The sequence below is a fragment of the Diceros bicornis genome, chromosome 26 (assembly GCF_020826845.1).
Source record: "Diceros bicornis minor isolate mBicDic1 chromosome 26, mDicBic1.mat.cur, whole genome shotgun sequence".
NCBI lineage: Eukaryota > Metazoa > Chordata > Mammalia > Perissodactyla > Rhinocerotidae > Diceros > Diceros bicornis.
In genome coordinates, this window is record NC_080765.1 from 22970800 (window position 1) to 22989699 (window position 18900).

At 56.6% G+C, this 18900-nt stretch overlaps 1 protein-coding gene across 1 annotated transcript in view; it reads right to left on the minus strand.

Annotated features, from left to right (window-relative positions):
* Nucleotides 1-7014: 7014 nt before the first annotated feature.
* Nucleotides 7015-18900, minus strand: part of IL21R (interleukin 21 receptor) — a 35336-nt gene continuing 23450 nt past the window's right edge. The window contains exons 4-10 of the mRNA XM_058569801.1: nucleotides 18229-18331; nucleotides 15671-15870; nucleotides 12902-13047; nucleotides 11718-11895; nucleotides 11156-11255; nucleotides 9980-10064; nucleotides 7015-8239 (exon numbers count right to left, since the gene is read on the minus strand). Of these exons, the coding sequence (XP_058425784.1) occupies nucleotides 7475-8239; nucleotides 9980-10064; nucleotides 11156-11255; nucleotides 11718-11895; nucleotides 12902-13047; nucleotides 15671-15870; nucleotides 18229-18331 (1577 nt within the window). The 3' untranslated portion in view covers nucleotides 7015-7474. The remainder of the gene's footprint in view (nucleotides 8240-9979; nucleotides 10065-11155; nucleotides 11256-11717; nucleotides 11896-12901; nucleotides 13048-15670; nucleotides 15871-18228; nucleotides 18332-18900) is intronic.

Sequence of the window (18900 nt, forward strand, 5' to 3'; positions counted from 1 at the left end):
GTATTTATTTGTTTTTTAATTAAAGTGAAGTAAAAAGCATTTAGTTTTGTGTGTTTCCTAAAGAATCTTTGATCCCCAAGGAGATGCCTTGTTTTCAGCTGCAGGACAGGCCGGCAAGGCTGTTCCCCGTAAAACTGAAGGAGAGGGAGGTGCTGCGCGGTGCGCTGCCAGCCCGGGTGCAGCCCCCCCGCCTGCTCTGCCTTGACAGCCCCTCCCCGGGGACTCAGCCAGCCCCCGCTGGCCTGACACAGGCGCTCGCGCAGGTCTGTCAGGCAGCGCCCAGCTCAGTGCTGGGCCTACGGCCGGTCGGCATGGCCCGTACCAGGCCGGCAGGCCGCCACGGTCACAAGGCCTGTGGCATGGATTTGGTCCGTGGAAGTTCTCTTTAATGCATATTTCGTTTTTTTTAGTTAGTTGCCAACATTTTTTAAAAACCGGTGGTTTCACATTTTTTTTAAATCTAGATTTTTTTTTTTTTTAATTTTTTCCCCCCGAGCCCCAGTAGATAGTTGTATGTCATAGTTGCACAACCTTCTAGTTGCTGTATGTGGGATGCGGCCTCAGCATGGCCGGAGAAGCGGTGCGTCGGTGCACGCCTGGGATCCGAACCCAGGCCGTCAGCAGCGGAGCGCACACACTTAACCGCTAAGCCATGGGGCCGCCCCTAAAATCTAGATTTCTACTCTTGAAAAATGGAGAGATCTGACAACACGGCCTGTGACTTAAGTCTGGAACATGCCCCCCCAGTCACCACTGTCCCACCCCCGTGTCCTCATCACCATGTTCCCACCACAGAGGGTTGCTGTGACGATTGTTGAGGGCCGCCTGTGTAAGCTGCCTGACACAGTGCCTGGCAGGTGTAAGGGGAGTCCCCCTGGACAGCAGAATGGGGGGCACCGCCTTCAGCCGACTCTTCAGCCACGTTCCAGTGTCACCAGCAGGTGGCAGCAGCAGCCCAACATCTATGTTTCCTGCTGGTTCATCTCCGTCTCCAGGTGTCCGTAGCTCGTTCATCCTCATGTAAGGTTGAAGTCGTAAAAGCTTACTTTTACGTAGGTGAGGGACACTTGTCCACGAAAATGATGATCAAGTAATAACATTTTCTGAGCACTTGCGACACGCCAGACCCTGTCCTTGGTGTTTCACACGTATGAACTAGTTTCACAACAACCCTAGGAAATATGTCTGACCGGTATACCCATTTCATCCAAGAAGAAACTGAGGCACAAGGCAGTAAAATAGTGTCTGCAGGTTGGAAGCTAGTAAGTGGATCTGCTCGCGTTCCGCCTCAGGCTGTCCACCTCAGAGCCCTCCCCCTCGACACCACTTTCCAGGGATGGGGTTTGCTTTGGGGTGGGGAGCCAGCATTATGCTGGGAGACCCCTTAAATTGCAGAATGCAAAGGTTTCTTCTCTGGGGCCATCAATTTTTAAAAGAAAAACTCCCGGGGCCCGCCAGGTGGCGCAAGCGGTTAGGTGTGCGCTCTGCTGCAGCGGCCCGGGGTTTGCCAGTTCGGATCCCGGGCGCGCACCAACGCACCGCTTGGCAAGCCATGCTGTGGCAGCGTCCCACATATAAAGTAGAGGAAGATGGCCATGGATGTTAGCCGAGGGCCAGTCTTCCTCAGCAAAAAAAAGGAGGATTGGCAGATGTTAGCTCAGGGCCGATCTTCCTCAAAAAAAAAAAAAACCCAAGTTTATTGCCGGTAGGGGTGGGGAAGACCCCTAGCTGCCTCAGGGGCAGGGTCTCCTGCGCCATTTACCGACTCCAGGGGAGACCCCTGGCTTTGTCTTCATGTCCCCTTCTGTGGCGTTTCCAGGTCTGGGGGGCAGATGGCTCTCCTCCCTCCTCTCTGCCCACTGCTTTGTCAGCCACAACTCTGCCACTGATTGATCCGTTCATTCATTGATGACTGACCAATTCATTTGCGTGTGTTGAGCGTCTGCTGGGGGCCGGGCGCTGTTCAGGCTCTGAGACAGCCCGGTGACTAAAGCAGACAGAATCCCCATGCTGGTGGGGTGGATAGTAAATACGATAAACAAGTAAGAGACGTGTGTTAGAGCATAGTAAATGCTGTGGACAAAATCAGACTGGGAGAGTGGGGGCTGCAGTTGTGAGCAGGGGCCAGGACAGGTCCTATCTTGAAGGTGACGTTTGAGCAAAGACCTGACCCTCGTTTTCCCTTCCTGTGTTGACATTTTTTGGCTGTAGTGGACCCTCTCCCGTTTCCCACCTTGCTGAGAATTTGGACTCCTGCCTCCTTTACTCTTGGTGGAATGGGCTTCTGGAGGGGAAGTGCGTCTTCCCGGGGAAGGCGGTTCTCGAGTTTCTTTTCTTTTTTTTGTGAGGAAGATCAGCCCTGAGCTAACAGCTGCCAATCCTCTTCTTTTTGCTGAGGAAGACTGGCCCTGGGCTAACATCCATGCCCATCTTCCTCCACGTTATATGGGATGCCACCACAGCGTGGCTTGCCAAGCAGTGCGTCGGTGCACGCCCAGGATCCAAACCGGCGAACCCTGGGCCACCGCAGTGGAGCACGCGCACTTAACTGCTTGCGCCACCGCTCATTCCCGAGTTTCTGATGGCGCATCCAGGGCGGCTGCAGCGGGATGGGCTGTGGAGGGGATGTGCTGTCCCTGGTGCCAGTGGCCAAACTGGGTCCTGGGTGAGAGAAGGAAGAGGCTTTCCCTCCAGCAGGCCAAAAGGAGCCCAGGACGTGGCGTGGGGTGCACAGACTCCAGGTGACTCTGGGCAAGTCACTCCCCTCTGGGCCTCCATTTCCCAGGGGTAAATGAAGGGCTGGGTCTGATCTGCACCATCTCCCTCCTCCCCAAAGTAGATTGTCCAGGACACCCCGACAGCACCCAGGCCCAGACCTCGCTGTAACTGGTGGGGAATGGTCGGGAAGCTGGAGTTCTCGGGTTCTTTAAATCCTGGCAGAGGGCGTTGTAAGCCTCAGGGCATCCTGGTTGGAAGCGCTCCTGAATTCTCTGGGGAGGAGATTGGGGAGGGGCTGGGACCCTCATCTGACCTGGAGGCCAGTCAAGGTGAAGACAGAGGAAGAAGCAAACGCACATCTAATGTTCCTGTCCTCATCCTGTCTTTTCACTCCCGGGGTGAGCCCAGAGGCTGATTCCTGCCCCACTTCACAAAAGAGGAAACTGAGGCTCAGAGACAGCGAGCCACTTGCCCAATGTCATTCATGAGAAGTGATGGAGGCTGGTGCTCTAGTCCCTCTGCCTGTGGTCCTTCCTTAGGATGGGAGGAGAGTCCTCAACGCAGGGGCGAGATGAGAATAATGCTGGACACTTTCCACTGCAAGGGACAGAAACCCATCTCAAACCCACTTAAGCAACAAAGGGAAGCTCACAGCTCGCTGATCCAGTCGGGATGGGCGCTTGTGCTGGGGTAACACTCAGCCCCTAACCTTAGCGGGCTAGAACAAAGGGTTTATCTCTTGCTCATGATACTTGTCCATCACAGGTGAACTGCTCTGCGTCTCCTCACTCGAGGACCCAGGCTGTTGGAGCAGCCACCATCTCAAACATCACTGGTCACCATGGCAGAGAGCAACAACGCTCTAGAGGGCAGCACAACTGTCAGTCAGAAGCTCTGGTCCAGAACTGAGACTCATCACTGCTGCTCACAACTCATTGGCCAGTCCAGGTCATGTGGCCCCACCTGACCACAAAGGGGCAAGTAAGTACAATCCTGCCAGAAAGCCTTCTCACCAGAAGGCCAAGAGTTGGAAATATTTGGTGAACAACATAATGACTTCCATACTCATGTACCTCAAAAGTCCAGGAGGAATGTAGTTTCAGGCATGGCTGGATCCAGGAGCTCAGAAGATATTGTCAGGAATATGTGTCCATCTCCTGGCTCTGCTTTCCTGTGTGTTGGCCTCATCACAAGCAAGCGCTTCTCTCCTGGTGCCTCCCAGCAGCTGCAGGCTTAGTCCATCCCTACAGCTGAGCAATCCCAGCAAAAGTGCACATGGACCAGCTCAGGTCACACGTCTGTCCATGAACCAGTACTGCGGCAGGGGGATGGAATGCTCTGTTGGCCATGCCTGCGTCACGTAGCCCCTTCTGGAGCTGGGGTCAGCCACTCCTACAGGATGCCATACGGGCAGAAGCAACAGACACCCACATGTGTTTGCTAGGAGTTTCTCACCTCTTTCCCTAGGTCCCTTCCAGCACAGCAAGGTGAGGAAGGGCTGGACTTGGGATCAGGAGACCAGAGTTCAAGTTCTAACTCTGACCTTTAATCCAAGATGTGACCTCAGGCAAGTCACCTGCCCATTCCGCATCTTCACTTCGTTTGTCGAATGGACACCCCTGCCCCTTCAGAGCCTGCAGATGGTAAATGGCTGGGCCAGGAGCAGAATGTGACAACTGTGGAAAGGGTGTTGCTATCAATCCTCCTGCCTCTTAAGAGTGGGTCATTAGCAGTTCTGGCCTGGACTTTGGGTGACAAGGAACCACCTTCCCCACCTCCAGGTGCTCAGGGCTTGGTCACATCTCTGGGTGCTCGGGGGTTGGTTATACCTCCAGGTGCTCAGGGCTTAGTCACACCTCTCGGTGCTTGGGGCTTGTTGGTCAAACTTCTAGGTGCTCAGGGCTTGGTCACAGCTCTGGGTGCTCGGGGCTTGGTCACACCTCTAGATGCTCAGGGCTTGGTCATGCCTATGGGTGCTTGGGGCTTGGTCACACTTCTACATGCTCAGGGCTTGGTCACACCTCTGGGTGCTTGGGGCTTGGTCACACCTCTAGTTGCTCGGGGCTTGGTCACACCTCTAGGTGCTTGGGGTTTGGTCACACCTCTAGATGCTCAGGGCTTGGTCACACCTCTAGATGCTCAGGGCTTGGTTATAGCTCCAGGTGCTCAGGGCTTAGTCACACCTCTGGGTGCTTGGGGCTTTGTCACACCTCTAGGTGCTCAGGGCTTGGTCACACCTCTAGGTGCTGGGGGCTTGGTCACACCTCTAGGTGCTCAGGGCTTGGTCACATCTCCAGGCCTTTGCTCAGGCTCTTCCTTCTGCCTGAATAGCCGGTGTACCTAACAATGCCTATTCATTTTTCAAAGTCCAGCAGACACCACCTCCTCCCTGGAACCCCCTCCGTTCCCCTCCTGATGCCCGCTCTGGGCTCCCGTCAGTGGTGTGCTGGGGCTGGCTCCTACCAGCTAGGAGTCGATTGTGTGCATCTCCTCCCAACTCTGTGTTTAGAGTCAAGTTGGTAGCTTGAAACTGGCCATGATGGAAGTATTTACACCATGGAAATAAGCAAGCACTACAAATCAGGCTTTACTGAGTGCCTACTCTGCGTCAGACTGGGGATAAAGCAGTGAACAAAATGCAGTCGTTGCCCTCATGGAACTCATGTTCGATCTATCATCTTCATCTCTAGCATCTGTTTATCTCCATCCATCCAACTCTTCTTCCTTCAGACCTGTCACCATCCGTCTATCCACCCACTTGTCCATCCATCCACCCACCAGTGTACCCACTGATCCATCCGTCATCCATCTGCCCGCCTCCTCCTCATCCAGCCTCCCTAGTGGGTCAGTGCTTGCCTCCATTTTGCACCCACGTTTATGAGCTGAGCCTGTGAAGAGCCATGTCTGGCCCAGGCCAGAGCCCCGTCCAACCCCCAGGCCTGGCGTCAGTCAGTCTCCCAGGTGTCCCTCCCCCCCCAGAGCTCTGTGTGCTGGAGAGCTGAACTGCTTCCCCGGGCAGCCTGTGGCCCAGGTGGCTCCTGGAACCTGTTGCCCCCAGGAAGGTGTGAAAACCACAGCACACCTTGGCCCAAGTGTCTCCAGGGTGACGCTGGGGGAGGGTGGGCTGCTCACAGGTGCAGAGCTGTGGTTTCACGCTCGTGCTCCCATCGCAGCCTCATACACCGTGATCCCAGTCAACAGTCCCACTAGTAAAACCATCAATGTTCTAGAATTTTCCACACCAAGGACTCAGGTGTTCTCTCAGTGACCTCTCTCAACCAATCCATTTTACAGAGGAGTCACGGAGAAGCCTTCAGCAGGACTGACTTCTGTGCAAAAGAAGAGAGAAGCCAGAGCTGTCTCCTTCAGGCATTGCCCTGAGCCCAGCCTCTGGGCGGTTCCGGGCCAGGTGGCTCTGAGATCAGGCTGTCTGCCACATTAACCTTGCTTGGTGGTCTTGGAAAAGCCGCCTCTAAAGGTGAATACCTTTTGGGGGAAAACAATCTATTTTCTTAAGAAAAAAAAAAGTATGAGTTGTCTGAAATATGTAGCATTTATATCCAGCTCCTGTCCAAAACTGCTGTTGAGGAAGGGGCCTTCAGAACATCACCAAGTATTTTCTCTGCTTCTTAGTTTGCGTTTCAGCAGGCTTTCTGAGAAATCATCAACAAGAGCTTGACTTCCCCCTAACTCCCCAGGACGTGTAGATAAGATGCCGGGGGACTGGAGGGCTATGCTGTTACTGCAGACTCCTGTCTGCCCCCCACCCCCAGAGGTGCCAAGGGGAGGGTCACACGGGCGTCGCACTCCCCTCCGTGTCCGCAGCACCAGCACAATGCTCGACACGTTTGTGCTCATAAATATCTCTTGGGTGCAGAAAGGGAATTAAACCACGGGCAGCAGAAGCCAGAAAAAGAAATCTTGTTGGTGGGGGCCATCTCTAAGAGACCAGGCTGACTGATTTTAAGCCCGGAAACCCCCTGAGTGTCCCTCTGCAGGGCGGGAGGGCCCACGGGCACCCAGGCTGTGGCTGGTTTCTCGCCCCGCCCTCCTCCAGCACGAGCCTCGGTCCTGGCCGCGGAAGGAAGGAAGGAAGCTGACGTTTATGGAGGGTCTGCTCTGGGCTGCACACTGTATGTGGGCGACCTCGCCGACTTCTCCCCGAGGTAGGTCAGGCCATCCCCACTGTCTGGACAGGAAGTCCCAGCCCAGAGAGGGGAAGCGACTCACCCCAGGTGGCACAGCCAGGAGGTGTCAGAGTCAGAATTCAGATCTAGGTCCACGGGGCCCCCCAAATCTTCCCACCCCTAGGGTCACCGTGGGCTTGCTCCATCCCTTTCCCCTCCCCCTGAAAGGTGACAAGGAACAGCATGGACTTCTTGCAGCTCCTGGGGGCACAGGAACTGGAGGGCTGGGCTTGGTGTCTGTCACAGGCAGCGCCCAGGTCCCAGCAGGCCCTGTGGGGAGCGCTGGACCAGCCTCTCAGCACGTGGCCCGGAGCGACCCATGTGGCTGGAAGGGAGGGAGGCCGTCGCCGTGTGCACACAGGCACATGCGCTGCTCACCTTCGGGCCACGGTAGCTCTCACAGGCCAGGCCCACGGGTGGCCTTGGGCACATGGCATCACCATGGGCATGCTCCATGTCCACCAGCACGTGTGCTGCTCACACGTGCAGACACACTGGTGTGCGCCTGAGCCCCACCTGCACGTGGTAAACAGCAGGCTCAGGGGCCCCACAGTGGCACAGCCGGCTCACTAGCTGGCCTGGGATCCGGGTCCCGCAGGAGAAGGGGCCATGATCACCCACTGGCGGAGGTAGCTCCGGGGGGGCCCTTCATCCCTGGGGCTGGCAAAGTCACACTCCACAGGGCTGCCGCAGTCAGAGCCTGCGAAGCCGCTGTCAAACGTGTCCATGTCCAGGCCGGCTGGGGGCGAGCCCGCCTCGCTGTCAGACACCTCTTGGGGTGGCCCGCCACCCCAGGGCGGCCCCGGGACCCAACCTGCCTCATCTTCAAGGGGCAGCTTTAGCCTGTCAAGGAGGCTGCCCAGGGGGCCACCCAGCCCGGCAGGGCCTCCGGCCGAGACGCAGCCACAGGACAGGACTGTGGCACCTGTGCCCAAGAGCGGGTCCTCAGCGCTGGGGCCAGGCTCCAGATTGGCATCCAGGTTCAGAGCTGGGTAGCCGTCATCCCCACAGGTACAGGGCCAGGCACATGTCCCCTCTGCGTCCACCACGGTGACCGTGTCGATGGATACCAGGCCGTACGGCCGGTCCCTCTCCTGGCTGTAAACTGAACAGCCCAAGCTGCTGGCCATGGAGGGCGCTGGGCCCCAGGACCCTGGCTCGGGCACCCCGTCGGCTTCCACCAGGTCTGCCAGCTCCGGCAGCGACGTGGGCTGCAGCCCCTTGGTGGCACTCTGCGGTGGGCAGCAGCTGTGCACCTCCAGGGACGAGGACGCCCCTGGGCTCCAGGGTCCCAGCTCCAGGCTGGAGGCAGTGACGGGCGAGCCCACCCATTTCTGTGAGAGAGAACAGGGAGAGTCATGGATTGGGCGTGGGGCTAGGCGGGGTATCAACAGACAGACAGAGATGGAGAGACGAGACAAAGAGACAGCAAGCGAGAAAGACGCCAGAAGATAAAAAGAGATGAGGGGATCAGGGACGGTCCCCACCATTGTCCCTTCCTCCCTGGGCCTCAGTTTCCCCACCTGTAGCAGGGAGCCACTGCCCTCAGTAGCCTGCCAGCTCAGACAATGGGTGGCTCCATGGCCGGGGGTCTGTGTGGGTACAGGGGCCGAGACTGCCGAGTTGTGGGGACACGGGGGCAGGAGGGCCTGAGGTCTGAGTGACAGAGGCCCCACCAGATCCCCTGTTTTATTTCCTTCAGGACGTTTCTTGAAGCCCAGAATTTTCCTGCTTGTGTGCCCACCAGAAGGGACACTCGGCCAGGGTAGAGGCCCAATTCTCCTGGTCACACCTGGATCCCCAGAGGCTCCCACAGTGCCTGGCACACAGGAGGTGCCAGTCAATGTTTATTAACGAAATGAATTAGGAAGCCGCCTGGAAAGGCCTCTGCATCCCACGTGCCTGGGATGTGGGGGGATGATGGACCCAGGCAGTGGGTCCCCGTGCCCTCACCTGTCAGGGGTTACACAGGGGCTCCATCCGATCAGCAGAGAAAATCCCTGAGGACCAGACTCGCCCAGTTTGGGCCCATCCTCCTTGGCAAGCTCATCTCAGAACCCTGAAGTGGCCAACACCACTGATTTGAAGTCACTTAGCTGTGCGGCCTTGAGCCAGTTATTTACCCTCTCCAGGCCTCAGTTTCCTCATCTGTAAAATGGGCCTGCTAGTAGTACCCACTCCACAGTAGTACCCACAGGTACTTAAACTAAATGAGTTAATATCTATGAAGCTCCCGGCAGAGTGCCTGGTACACAGCAAATGCCATGTGAGTATTGGTAAAATGAACCAAAATAGATGTGCTATTTGAGCTTCAGGGAAGGTGCAGAGGAAAGAGGAAAGGGTCCTTCCCGTGTGGGCTGGAGTCCAGGCTCCTCCCCAGCCCCACTAAAGCCACTTCCCTGCTCTGAGCCTCATCTCCTCGTGGGCACCCTGGGGACGAGGGAGCAACCAGCCCGCAGGGGCTGCTGCGAGGATGGAAGGGGTGGAGGGGCAGATGGCGCTCAGCGCAGCGCCAGGCAGACAGCAGGAGCTCAATCAATGCTCTAGTCCACATTTCCTGACTTCCAGGCTCGGCTGGAGCAGGTGGGCCACCACTCCTGGCCGTCACCACACCCTCTCTGTAGCAGCCCCTCCCGCCCCTGGGTGGGTGTCGGGCACAGAGAACCCTGTGGGTGGCAGCAGGTGGTGGCGGTGGTTGGACTTGGCAGGGGCTTGGTGTGTTTTGCAGGCAGGGCCATATCCTTCCTAGAACCCACCCCCTCTCTGCCCCATATCAAGGGCTTCTAAGGAGGCGAGTCTGTGGCTCGAGGGACCACCTGGCTCACGTCCTCTCCCAGTCTGGCTCCGTAGGTTGAGAAATGCTGCACAATCTTGTTTGATTCTTATGCCAACCCTGCCCCACGGGGATTATGTCCTGCACTTTGCAGACACAGAGAATGAGGGCTGGCGCAGGCCTGGCTGGGACCTGGGTGCTCGGGCCTGTAGGGGGGCTGGGGTCCTGATGCGAGGCTGGAGGTGGGCTCCGGGAGAGGCTAAGAGGCTCGGGGGGCTCGTCACCGAGTGGGGGTACTCACCTTGAAGTCTCCGCTGTGGCCCATGTACAGGGGCTGGAAGAACTTCTCTGGGCTGGGCACCTGCACCCACACCTTCTTCCACAGCCTGAGAGGGCAGAACGGAGGTGAGCCCCCACACCTCCCAGAGGGCAACCTGGCCTCCCCCTCAGACGCTCCCCAACTTTGTCCTGCAAGAGACTCAGCGCCTCCCAGACACGCCCAGACACCTCCTTTCCACCCCACCCCCTGCCCTGGACCTCAGTTTCCACATCTGTAGAATAGGAGCAGCCAGGCTCGCCCACAGGTTCCCAAAGGTGCACGGAGTTTAAGGGCTTGGCTGCCTATGCTGTGCAGGGCAAATTCTGCCCCTTCTGAGCCTTGACTTGCTGCTCTACAACAGGGGATGGGCAAAGACTCCACAGGGCTGTGGGCAGGACCAGGGAGGGAACCAGCACCCGACACCAGGGTGCTCGCAATATCTCTGTTATCAGCGCAATTCTCTCGCCCCTCAAGCTTCTCTGTCTTTGCCTCAGTCTCTGGATAAAGATGAACGAGATGAGCCAGGTATGCAGAGCCCCTGCCCAGCACCTGCCACTTAGTGGGGCTCAGCACACAGGAGCTGCAATTCTGGCCTCAGCCAGCAGCACTCATGAAGGCCAGGGGAGTTCACGTTTTATTTTTAATCAGCAGCGCTCTTTCTCTCAATGGCAATGTTAAGGAGAAACCCAACACATAAACAGATAAAGGCAAAACCTCCGGTTGAAGCAGAAGGAACGGGGGTTATCACACCAACCCCTTCACCCCCACCTGGGACCCCTCGTGCCCCTGGGGACTCAAAGCTTAAAATTCACTGGACACGATCATAGCCGAGGTTGTTAAGAGCGCAGGCTTCAAAGCCACCTCCTCCATTTCACAGCTGTGTGACTTTGGGCAAGTTCCTCGACGGCTCTGTGTCTTAGCTTCCCTATTTGTCAAATGGAGGTAATTGGTGTGTATCCAGCTCATAGGGCTGCTGTGACGGTAAAGTGAGTGCTCTGCGTTGTGCCCAGCACGTGGCAAACGGGAGCTGTTTATTATCACCGTCACTGTTACTATCACTGTCACGATGACAGCTGTGTCCCCCAACCCTAGGTGGGTCATACAGGGGCTGTGGCCCAGGCGGACCCCCTCCCTGCCTCCCTGAATCCCTGGCCTTACCTCCAAGGCAGGTGGATCTTCAGGCCTAAGAAGACAAGGATGGGAGGCACGAGGATCAGGAGGAGATACAGCAGGTCAGTGCGCCAGCCTCCTTTTCTCTCTGGGAAGGAAGCAAACACTGGATCAAGTCGAACCAGCCTCTATTAGAGCCCACGGGGAGAGGGTGTGGTGGGCAGTGGGTCTAGGGTAGAGTGGACAGGGGTAGGAAGGCTGCTGGTACCTTGAAGTGAGATGGATCTGGGTTCAAATCCTGCTCCCACCCCCACCCAGGCAAGCGACTTCATCTCATTGAGCCTCCGTTTTCTCATCTGCAAAATGGGGGTAATGATCTCCACTTCACAGAGTTATCAGGAGGATCCAATGCCCTGCCGGGAGAAGCACCTGGCACCCAACGCAGGGGCTGGTCAGCAGGGGCTCCATAGGAGTCATGGAATGGCTACAACCGGGGATGCGGACCGAGCGGATACCTTCAGCCATGCGGGAAATCTCAGGGCTCAGGGCGGCTGGACTAGGACAAGATTTGGTACAAGGAGTGGGGTGTCCACCCCAGCTCCACACCTACCTTCCGGCTGGGTCTGAAAGATGACTGGGTCACTCCATTCACTCCAGGTCCCCTCATAGGAGGACCCGGGCTGGGGCCCTGCCCGCACCTGCAGCTCGTAGCTCGAGTCTTCTTGGAACTCCAAGGGAAGGAGGGAGACACTGCTCGAGTCCACCGAGATCAGCTTTCTCCCTGGACTCTGCGCACATGGAAGGATGCCCTGGGTCAGGATCAGCCAGGCCAGCCTCCGCCTCCAGCAGGACCACCCCTTACCAGCCCCCATGAACGGGGCTGAGCTTCTCCTGAAAGTCTCTGCTGCCTCCACAAGAATCAGGCCCAGGCCTGAGTTCCGGCCACCCCAGTGTGGGCAGCACAGAGCCATGGGCACTGCCTCAGCATTGTCTATGATGAGTGCTCTGTTCTGTTTCTCTCTCATCCCAGCTCACCCACGCACAGTCCTGGCAGGGGACCCTCCCTGCTGGGCTGGGGAATGTCCCAGAAGCAGCAATGGACACTCCTGGGAATCTTGAACTGGCAGCATCCCAGACAGTGGACACATCTGGAATTCTTTACCACTGGGCATTCTCAATAGTGGGTGTTTCTGGAAGTCTTCCACTGGGGACAGTCTACACAACAGCATTTAATAAAATCTTCAACTGCAGCCATTCTAAAGGATGGATAATTCTAGAACTCTTCAGCTGAGACTGTTCTAAATAGTGGGGCATTCAGGAACTCTCCAACACTCTAAACAAAGGACACCTCCAGAAGACTTCATATTTAAAACAATGGCCCCTCTAACATCAGACTTTCTTAGTTATTGGTTTACTTCTGGAACTCTTTAACGCTGGCCATTCTAAGCAGAGTGGGAAGGTTCCAGATTGGCCATTTCTGAAACTTCCTCTATTGTGACTGTACTAGACTCGAGGTGGCATCTGGCGAGGTGCCAATCCCTTCCTCTCTGGCATGCTGACGGGAGGAAACAGGACAGGAAGAAAAGAATTTTAAGGGGTCTCCTACCCCATGGAGAAAAGGGGAGAGGGCAGCGCCAAGTGGGCTAGTGTAAGGGAGAGCTTCCATCTTGGTGTGTCCTTGGTTTGCATTCTTGGCTGTGAATTACAAGCTCACCTGTCTCTCAGACCCACCCCCCAACCTGGACGCTCTGCACGGCCCCTCCTGCCCTCCCGTCTGCTCCCCACGTGCCTCACCAGAGCCCGGGGTTCTCCTCGCCTCCGGTACTGCAGCTCATACTGGAGCTTGCCCTTGAGTGCGTAGGAATCGTAGTTGGAGCTCCAGGAGATGTTATAACGTCCCGAGAAGGTCACGGTCACGTTGAAAGGGGGAGATGGCTTGACTTAAAGGAAAAAGCCAGAAAGATAAAACGGGGTGAGATTTTGCAGCAGCTGACAAGGACGCAGTGACAGGAAGTTCCCCTTCACCCGACCCACCGTGGATGGGATCAGGATTGGTAACCCCACGTGACTCTGGGCGAGGATCCCGTGTCTCCGGGCCTCAGTTTACTCATCCGAGAAACGAGAGATTTAGACTAGATTGGGGTTGCAAATCAGGGGCAGGCAGGTAACAGAAGCTGGTGAGCAGGTTTGGGGACAGAGGAAATAAAGAGCCCTCCCGGTCTGAAGGGGGCCACCGCCAGACAGGCCGGGCAGGAACGCAGAGCAGGGCGGCCAGGGCCAAAAACCGACAACCTGGAAATCCAGATTATTGTGGGAAATCTCTCAAATGTTCAAGTCAGCTACTAATCCAGAAACTTTCTAAGCAACGTGTAACCAGACCCACTTGTTCTCTGTTTCTGTTCTAAATGATGGCATCATTTTTTTTTAACTCCAGCTTCCCAGAGACATCAAAAGACTCTAATTAGCATTCATGCCGATGATTTATCATTAATTAATGCCAATGATGAAAGCCGCCACGAGTGAGTGCCAGCTGGGCCACTCTGCACTGAGCAGTTTGACAGCCCGCAGTGGCCTGTGAGGTTGGTGCTACGGTTCTCCTCTCACAGACATCTTCTGGAAAATGCCAGAGCCACAACACCACGCCCTCTGGGGACCCCCAGGCAAAGGTCACAACCGCTTGTTCTGCTCCGTCCCAAGTTTGTTTATGAACTTGAGCAGGACACGACGTGTTATGAGTCTTCACTCTCTCTCCTGGAAAGGGCCCCCGTTCCTATCGTGTGGGGTGAAAATTCCCGGGAACGAAACTAAGTAGCAGAAGGAGGTCACTTCAGGGAACCAAATAACTGTGCTGTGTTAGCATTAGAGAGAAGGCACAGGCCCCACACCCCACCCGTTTTCTCTGCTCTGTGTGCCTCCATCTCACGTTCTCTGCATCTCCCGCTGTGGTCCTCTTCACCATCGCCCCTTTCTGGGATCTTAGGTCCCGGCGGCAGAGGTTTTGTCCCCACCCCCCCACCCCCCGCCGTCAATGCTGCGCCCGTAGCTCCTAGGACAGAGCCCGCACACAGTAGGCCCTCAGGAATATTTTAAATCAACAAATGAACTTTTCAGGGGTTCCAGAAAGGAACTCTGCAGCTGCTCCCGACCCTGCACTGTGTCCTGAAGGGGGAGGTTCGTGGGGGCCTTGGTCAGTGTGTTATTGTTGCTGATTCAGCGATGGGTCCTTTTGTTCTGGATAGTTCCTAAGCGCGCTTCTCTCTTCCCCAGGCCGCTGGAGGCCTGGTTCTCCGCTTCCCTGTGTGGCCTTGGCTGGTGGTGAGGACCAATTTGGGAGGAACTTGGGAGACGTTTGGGGAGCCCAGGTCAGGGATGGGGGCTGCGCAGCCCAGGGAGGCCCGGGGCCAGGAGCAGGAAGGGCCCGGGTGGGGCTGGGGGAGCAGAACACCGCTTCCTGCCCCATCTGGGCACAGGCCTGGCCTCGGACCTTGACAGGGAGGGTTGGGGGTGGGGCCAGAGAGAAATGTGGCTTGGAGCAGCCCCTTCTCTGCCCTGCGCTCTCCCTGCAGGATAAGGGCAAGGGTGCTGCCTGCCCCGTGAGCTCGCCACGCTGGGATCCAAACGGCTGAGTGAGCCTGTGTCCATGCATGTGTGTGCGTGTGCAGGTGTGTGAGAGAGAACGTGGGCATCAGTGTCCGTGCTATCTAGGCCAGGCGGTGATGGGACATCCATGCATTTGCAGATGTATTTATGAGTGTGTGTGTGTGAGAGAGTCTGAGTGTGCATAGGTGTGTGTGAAGCTTCACTCACACCCTCTGTGGTGCAACACCCCCTCAGCAAAGGGGTGCAAACCTGCGCCCCCAGAGTGTGAATGACAGACACTCTCATATCTGCTTGCCCCACCGCTGGGACTCAGGGACAGAAACTCCCAAACCTCCAGGGCTGGGCCTTCCCAGGGGCAGGACTCTCTTTGCAGTCTGTGTTTGCATGCCTCTGGGCACCGGCCTCTCACCCCCTCGCTGGACACGCCACTTGGGTTCACACACACATACACACACACACACACACACACACACACTAAAGGCTGCACCCTGCCCTGGTTCTGGACCCCCAGAGACAACGGCTTCCACCAGCCACGCCCCTCCTGCCCCTGGACTCCCCCTCCATCCAGCCTGGAGGGAAATTCCGGGCCTCACTGGAGCTCAGGAAAGGGAGAAAGCTCAGAGAGGTTTTTCTCTTGTGACTCTCGTTGTCCCCACCCACCTCGTAACAGAGACAGAATCCCAGAAGGTCAGGGTTCAAAGGGCCCTCACTCTACAAATAGGGAACCAGTCCGAGGTCACAGGCAGGCACTGGTGTTGGGTGCCCGTCCAGCCTCTTCTCACACCTCTGCTGCCTCTCTGGGGAAGGCCAAACCTAGCTGTCACCCCGTCACCTTCGGGAGCAGCAGAGCATCTGAAGCACAGAACTCTAGGAGCCGTGAGGGCGGAGGAGGGGTCAACTCTGATGGGGGGCTGGTGGCCCAGGGAGACGGGGCCCAGCCCCTGGGGGCCACGGGGTACTCACTGCTCTTCGCCAGGACAAAGCTGCCACACTCCTGGGAGTGGTTGCCGGACTGGTCTGTCGTGTTGACGGTGAAAACGTCGTCGGCCATGAAGTGGAACACCTCCATGTGGCACGTGTACTCGGCGTGCGTGGCGTTGTGGGTGGACGGGCGGAGGCTGCAGGAGGTGACCTCGTCCTCCAGCTCTCCGTACAGGTCTTGCCTTCAGGGACGGAACAGCGGTCATAGCTGGAGGCCCGAGGGGCTTAGGGCACAGGGCCAGGGCAGAAGCCCAGAATCATGGGGCCAGGAGGGATTTGAGGCAGGGTGGGTATGCCCTCCCTGGAGCATCCCTGATGGATTGTGTCCTGGCTCAGCTTGCATGCCTCCAAGGGACCAGGAACTCACCACCTCATTTAGGGCAGCAACTCTCAACTTTTGAAATTTGGGCCATTCTTGCCTGAACCGAGACTAAATCTGTCCCTGTCAGTTTCATCAACTGGATCACTGGCCTAGAGGAAGTGGGCTGAGCATTTCAGGTCTCTTTCCTGCCCTCCTTCTGTCTAACACTCACTGAATACTTAGTAAGTGCCTGTGCTGAGAGCCAAGATAAGAGCCAAATGAACCTCATCCTGCTCTAGGGGAACTTCCCAGGAGGCTACTGGTATGCTCTGGCTTTGTAACTCCCACTGGGCAGAAATAATGGGTTTGGAAGTATGTATAGGAGTCCATCAGATATTTATTTCCCTACCTACATCTTCAGGCTCTGAACATGACCACCCTCCAGGGCCAACATGAGTGTGGACTCAGTTCTCTGCTAAATATTTGCTGGACTAGAAACTTCTGCTGAATAAACGATCTCCAAGCCTCGGGCCTGGACTGCTGTAATGGCTGTCTGGTGGTGTCCCTGCCTTGCCTGCCCTCCCTGCCATCTATCCCTCCTGCACAGCAGCCAGGGGGACCTTAAAAACTCCCCGTCACCCCCATGCCTGAAACCCTCCAGTGGATTCTCACCATCCACACGATAAAATCTGGCCCCTGCTGACCTCCCGCCGTCTTCGCTTATTATTCTCCCTCATGCTGACTCACTCGGCTCCGGGCACACGGACTTCCTCATTATTCCTCATGCTCACCAGCTCTTCCCCTCTCGGGACCTTTGCACGTGCAGTGCCCTCTGCCTGGAACACCCTTCCCCAGCTCACTGGTGCCTGCTTCTCGTGCAGAGAGGTCTGCCCTGGCCCCCCGGCTAAGACAGACCCTCCCCCTGGCACTCGCTCTCTACCCATGGTCCAGGATCCGGTGCTCTACAGCACTCATCCACATCAGAAAGCATCCTGTCGTTCGTTCACATGTTTATCGTCTGTATCCCAGCCGTTCCCCACTGCCGTACGTCAGCTCCAGGACATCCGGGACCTTGTCGGTCTTGGGCTCTGCTGAGCCCACAGTGACTACAAGTGTCTAGTAGGAGCTTAATCAATGTGTTCTGAACGAACGAATGAATGAATGAATGAATTGATGATGACTGAATGAAAGCCAGCTACTCTTTATCCTGAGCAGCATGTTGACGGAGTCTCTCCTTGACCAAACTCCACGCAGGCTCCTCTGAGCTCTCTTTTCAACTAGGCCCTGGCTTTTGGGCTTCCATGCTGGTCTCTGCATTGTCTAATTTTAGCAAGAACCCTGCTGAGTCAGTTTAGCCAGAATCCCCCACCCTCGATATCCGATCGGGTCCCTCATCCCCCCCCAGCCCCCAGGTGATGCCTGATCACCCAGCTGCCTTCAGCAAGAATCCTGTTAGGTTGCTTTAGCCAGAACCCCCCTCACCCTGATATTTCCTCCTAGTAATTTTCCATCCACTGACCCCCACTCTGCCACTTGGCTATAAATTCCCAATTTTCCTTGTTGTAATTGGGGTTGATCTCAATCCCTCCCCTAACTGCAAAACCCCATGCAGTGATCCTTGCACCTATCATGATGGCCTGAATAAAGTCTGCCTCACCACTCTCTAACAAGTGTCATGAATAACTTTTTCTTTAATAATATGGACTAATACAGGCCCATGGATTTTGGAGTCAGGCTGCCTGTGTTTGAATCCCAGGTCCACCATTCACTGGCTGTGTGACCTTGGACAAGTTGCATAACTTCTCCTAACCTGTGTCCTCATTTGTAAAATGAGAGTAGTAATTGTGAGCACTGGAAGTCACATAGCAGGGTGCCTGGCATGTACTAAGTACTCAGAAAAATCACATGGGAGTCTGGCTGTCTTGGGGTTTCAAAACCACAGTCAGGCCTGTGTGGACGAGAGTGTACGGCCTTTGGAGCTGGACAGAGCTACCCTGAGGCCTCTCAACTGCAAGTCCCGTAAGAAGGGCACGGTGATTGCCAGCTCACAGTCTTTCTTGGGGTGAAACCAAATGCTGTTGGTGAAATCACTGAGTGAGCCTCCAGGAAGTGGCAGCTATTATTTTTATTGCTAAACCACCTGCCTGGCACACAGTAAGTCCAATGCAGTCTGCGGGCTCCCACGGTCCCACCCCACCCCAAGTAACATCCCCAGGGCTGGTGAGGCCTCACCACTCACCAGGTGAGGATGAGCGTGCCGGGGTGGGGGGTCCGTGTCTCCAGGATGCAGGTGACCGTCTGGAGGTAATCGGTGTAGCAGACGAGGTCCGAGCAGCCCCAGGCTGGAGGGTCAGGGAGACAGAGGTCTTGGTGAGGGGCTGGCCTGGGGCTCCGGGGCTCCCCACTCCCTCACCCCCTCGAGGGGTGGAGGATGAGTAGAAGCAGGGGTCCAGGGCCCAGGATGAATATGGGGACCACAGGCCACTAAGATGTGGGCCTGGGGCAAAGGGGTCCTTGCCACCTGAGAATTCCTTGCTTGAGCCCCCAAAGTTTCAAGGCTGGCTATGGGACCAGACCCTTGCAATACGAAGCATAAGAAACTAAGTGAGTCCTCCGCTCAGCGCTCTCCCCGCCAGCCTCGTGTCCAGCGGCCAGGTCAGCATCCCTCCTGGCCTGTCTCCCTCTCAGCGTGGTGCGTCCCGACCCCCCTCGATGCAGCGCGAACCCGCACATCCCGGGAGGAGGTCGGGCTTCACGAAGTCAGTGAGAGCTCTGCCGAAAATGCCCCGGAATGGGAAAGGAGAGGCCCTCGGCTCCAAGGCAGCTGGTCCAAGACAGGACGTGGACCTCAGTGAAGCCGGGAGCGCTTCCAGGGAGCAGGGAAACATCAGAAAATGGAGCAGCCCTGAAT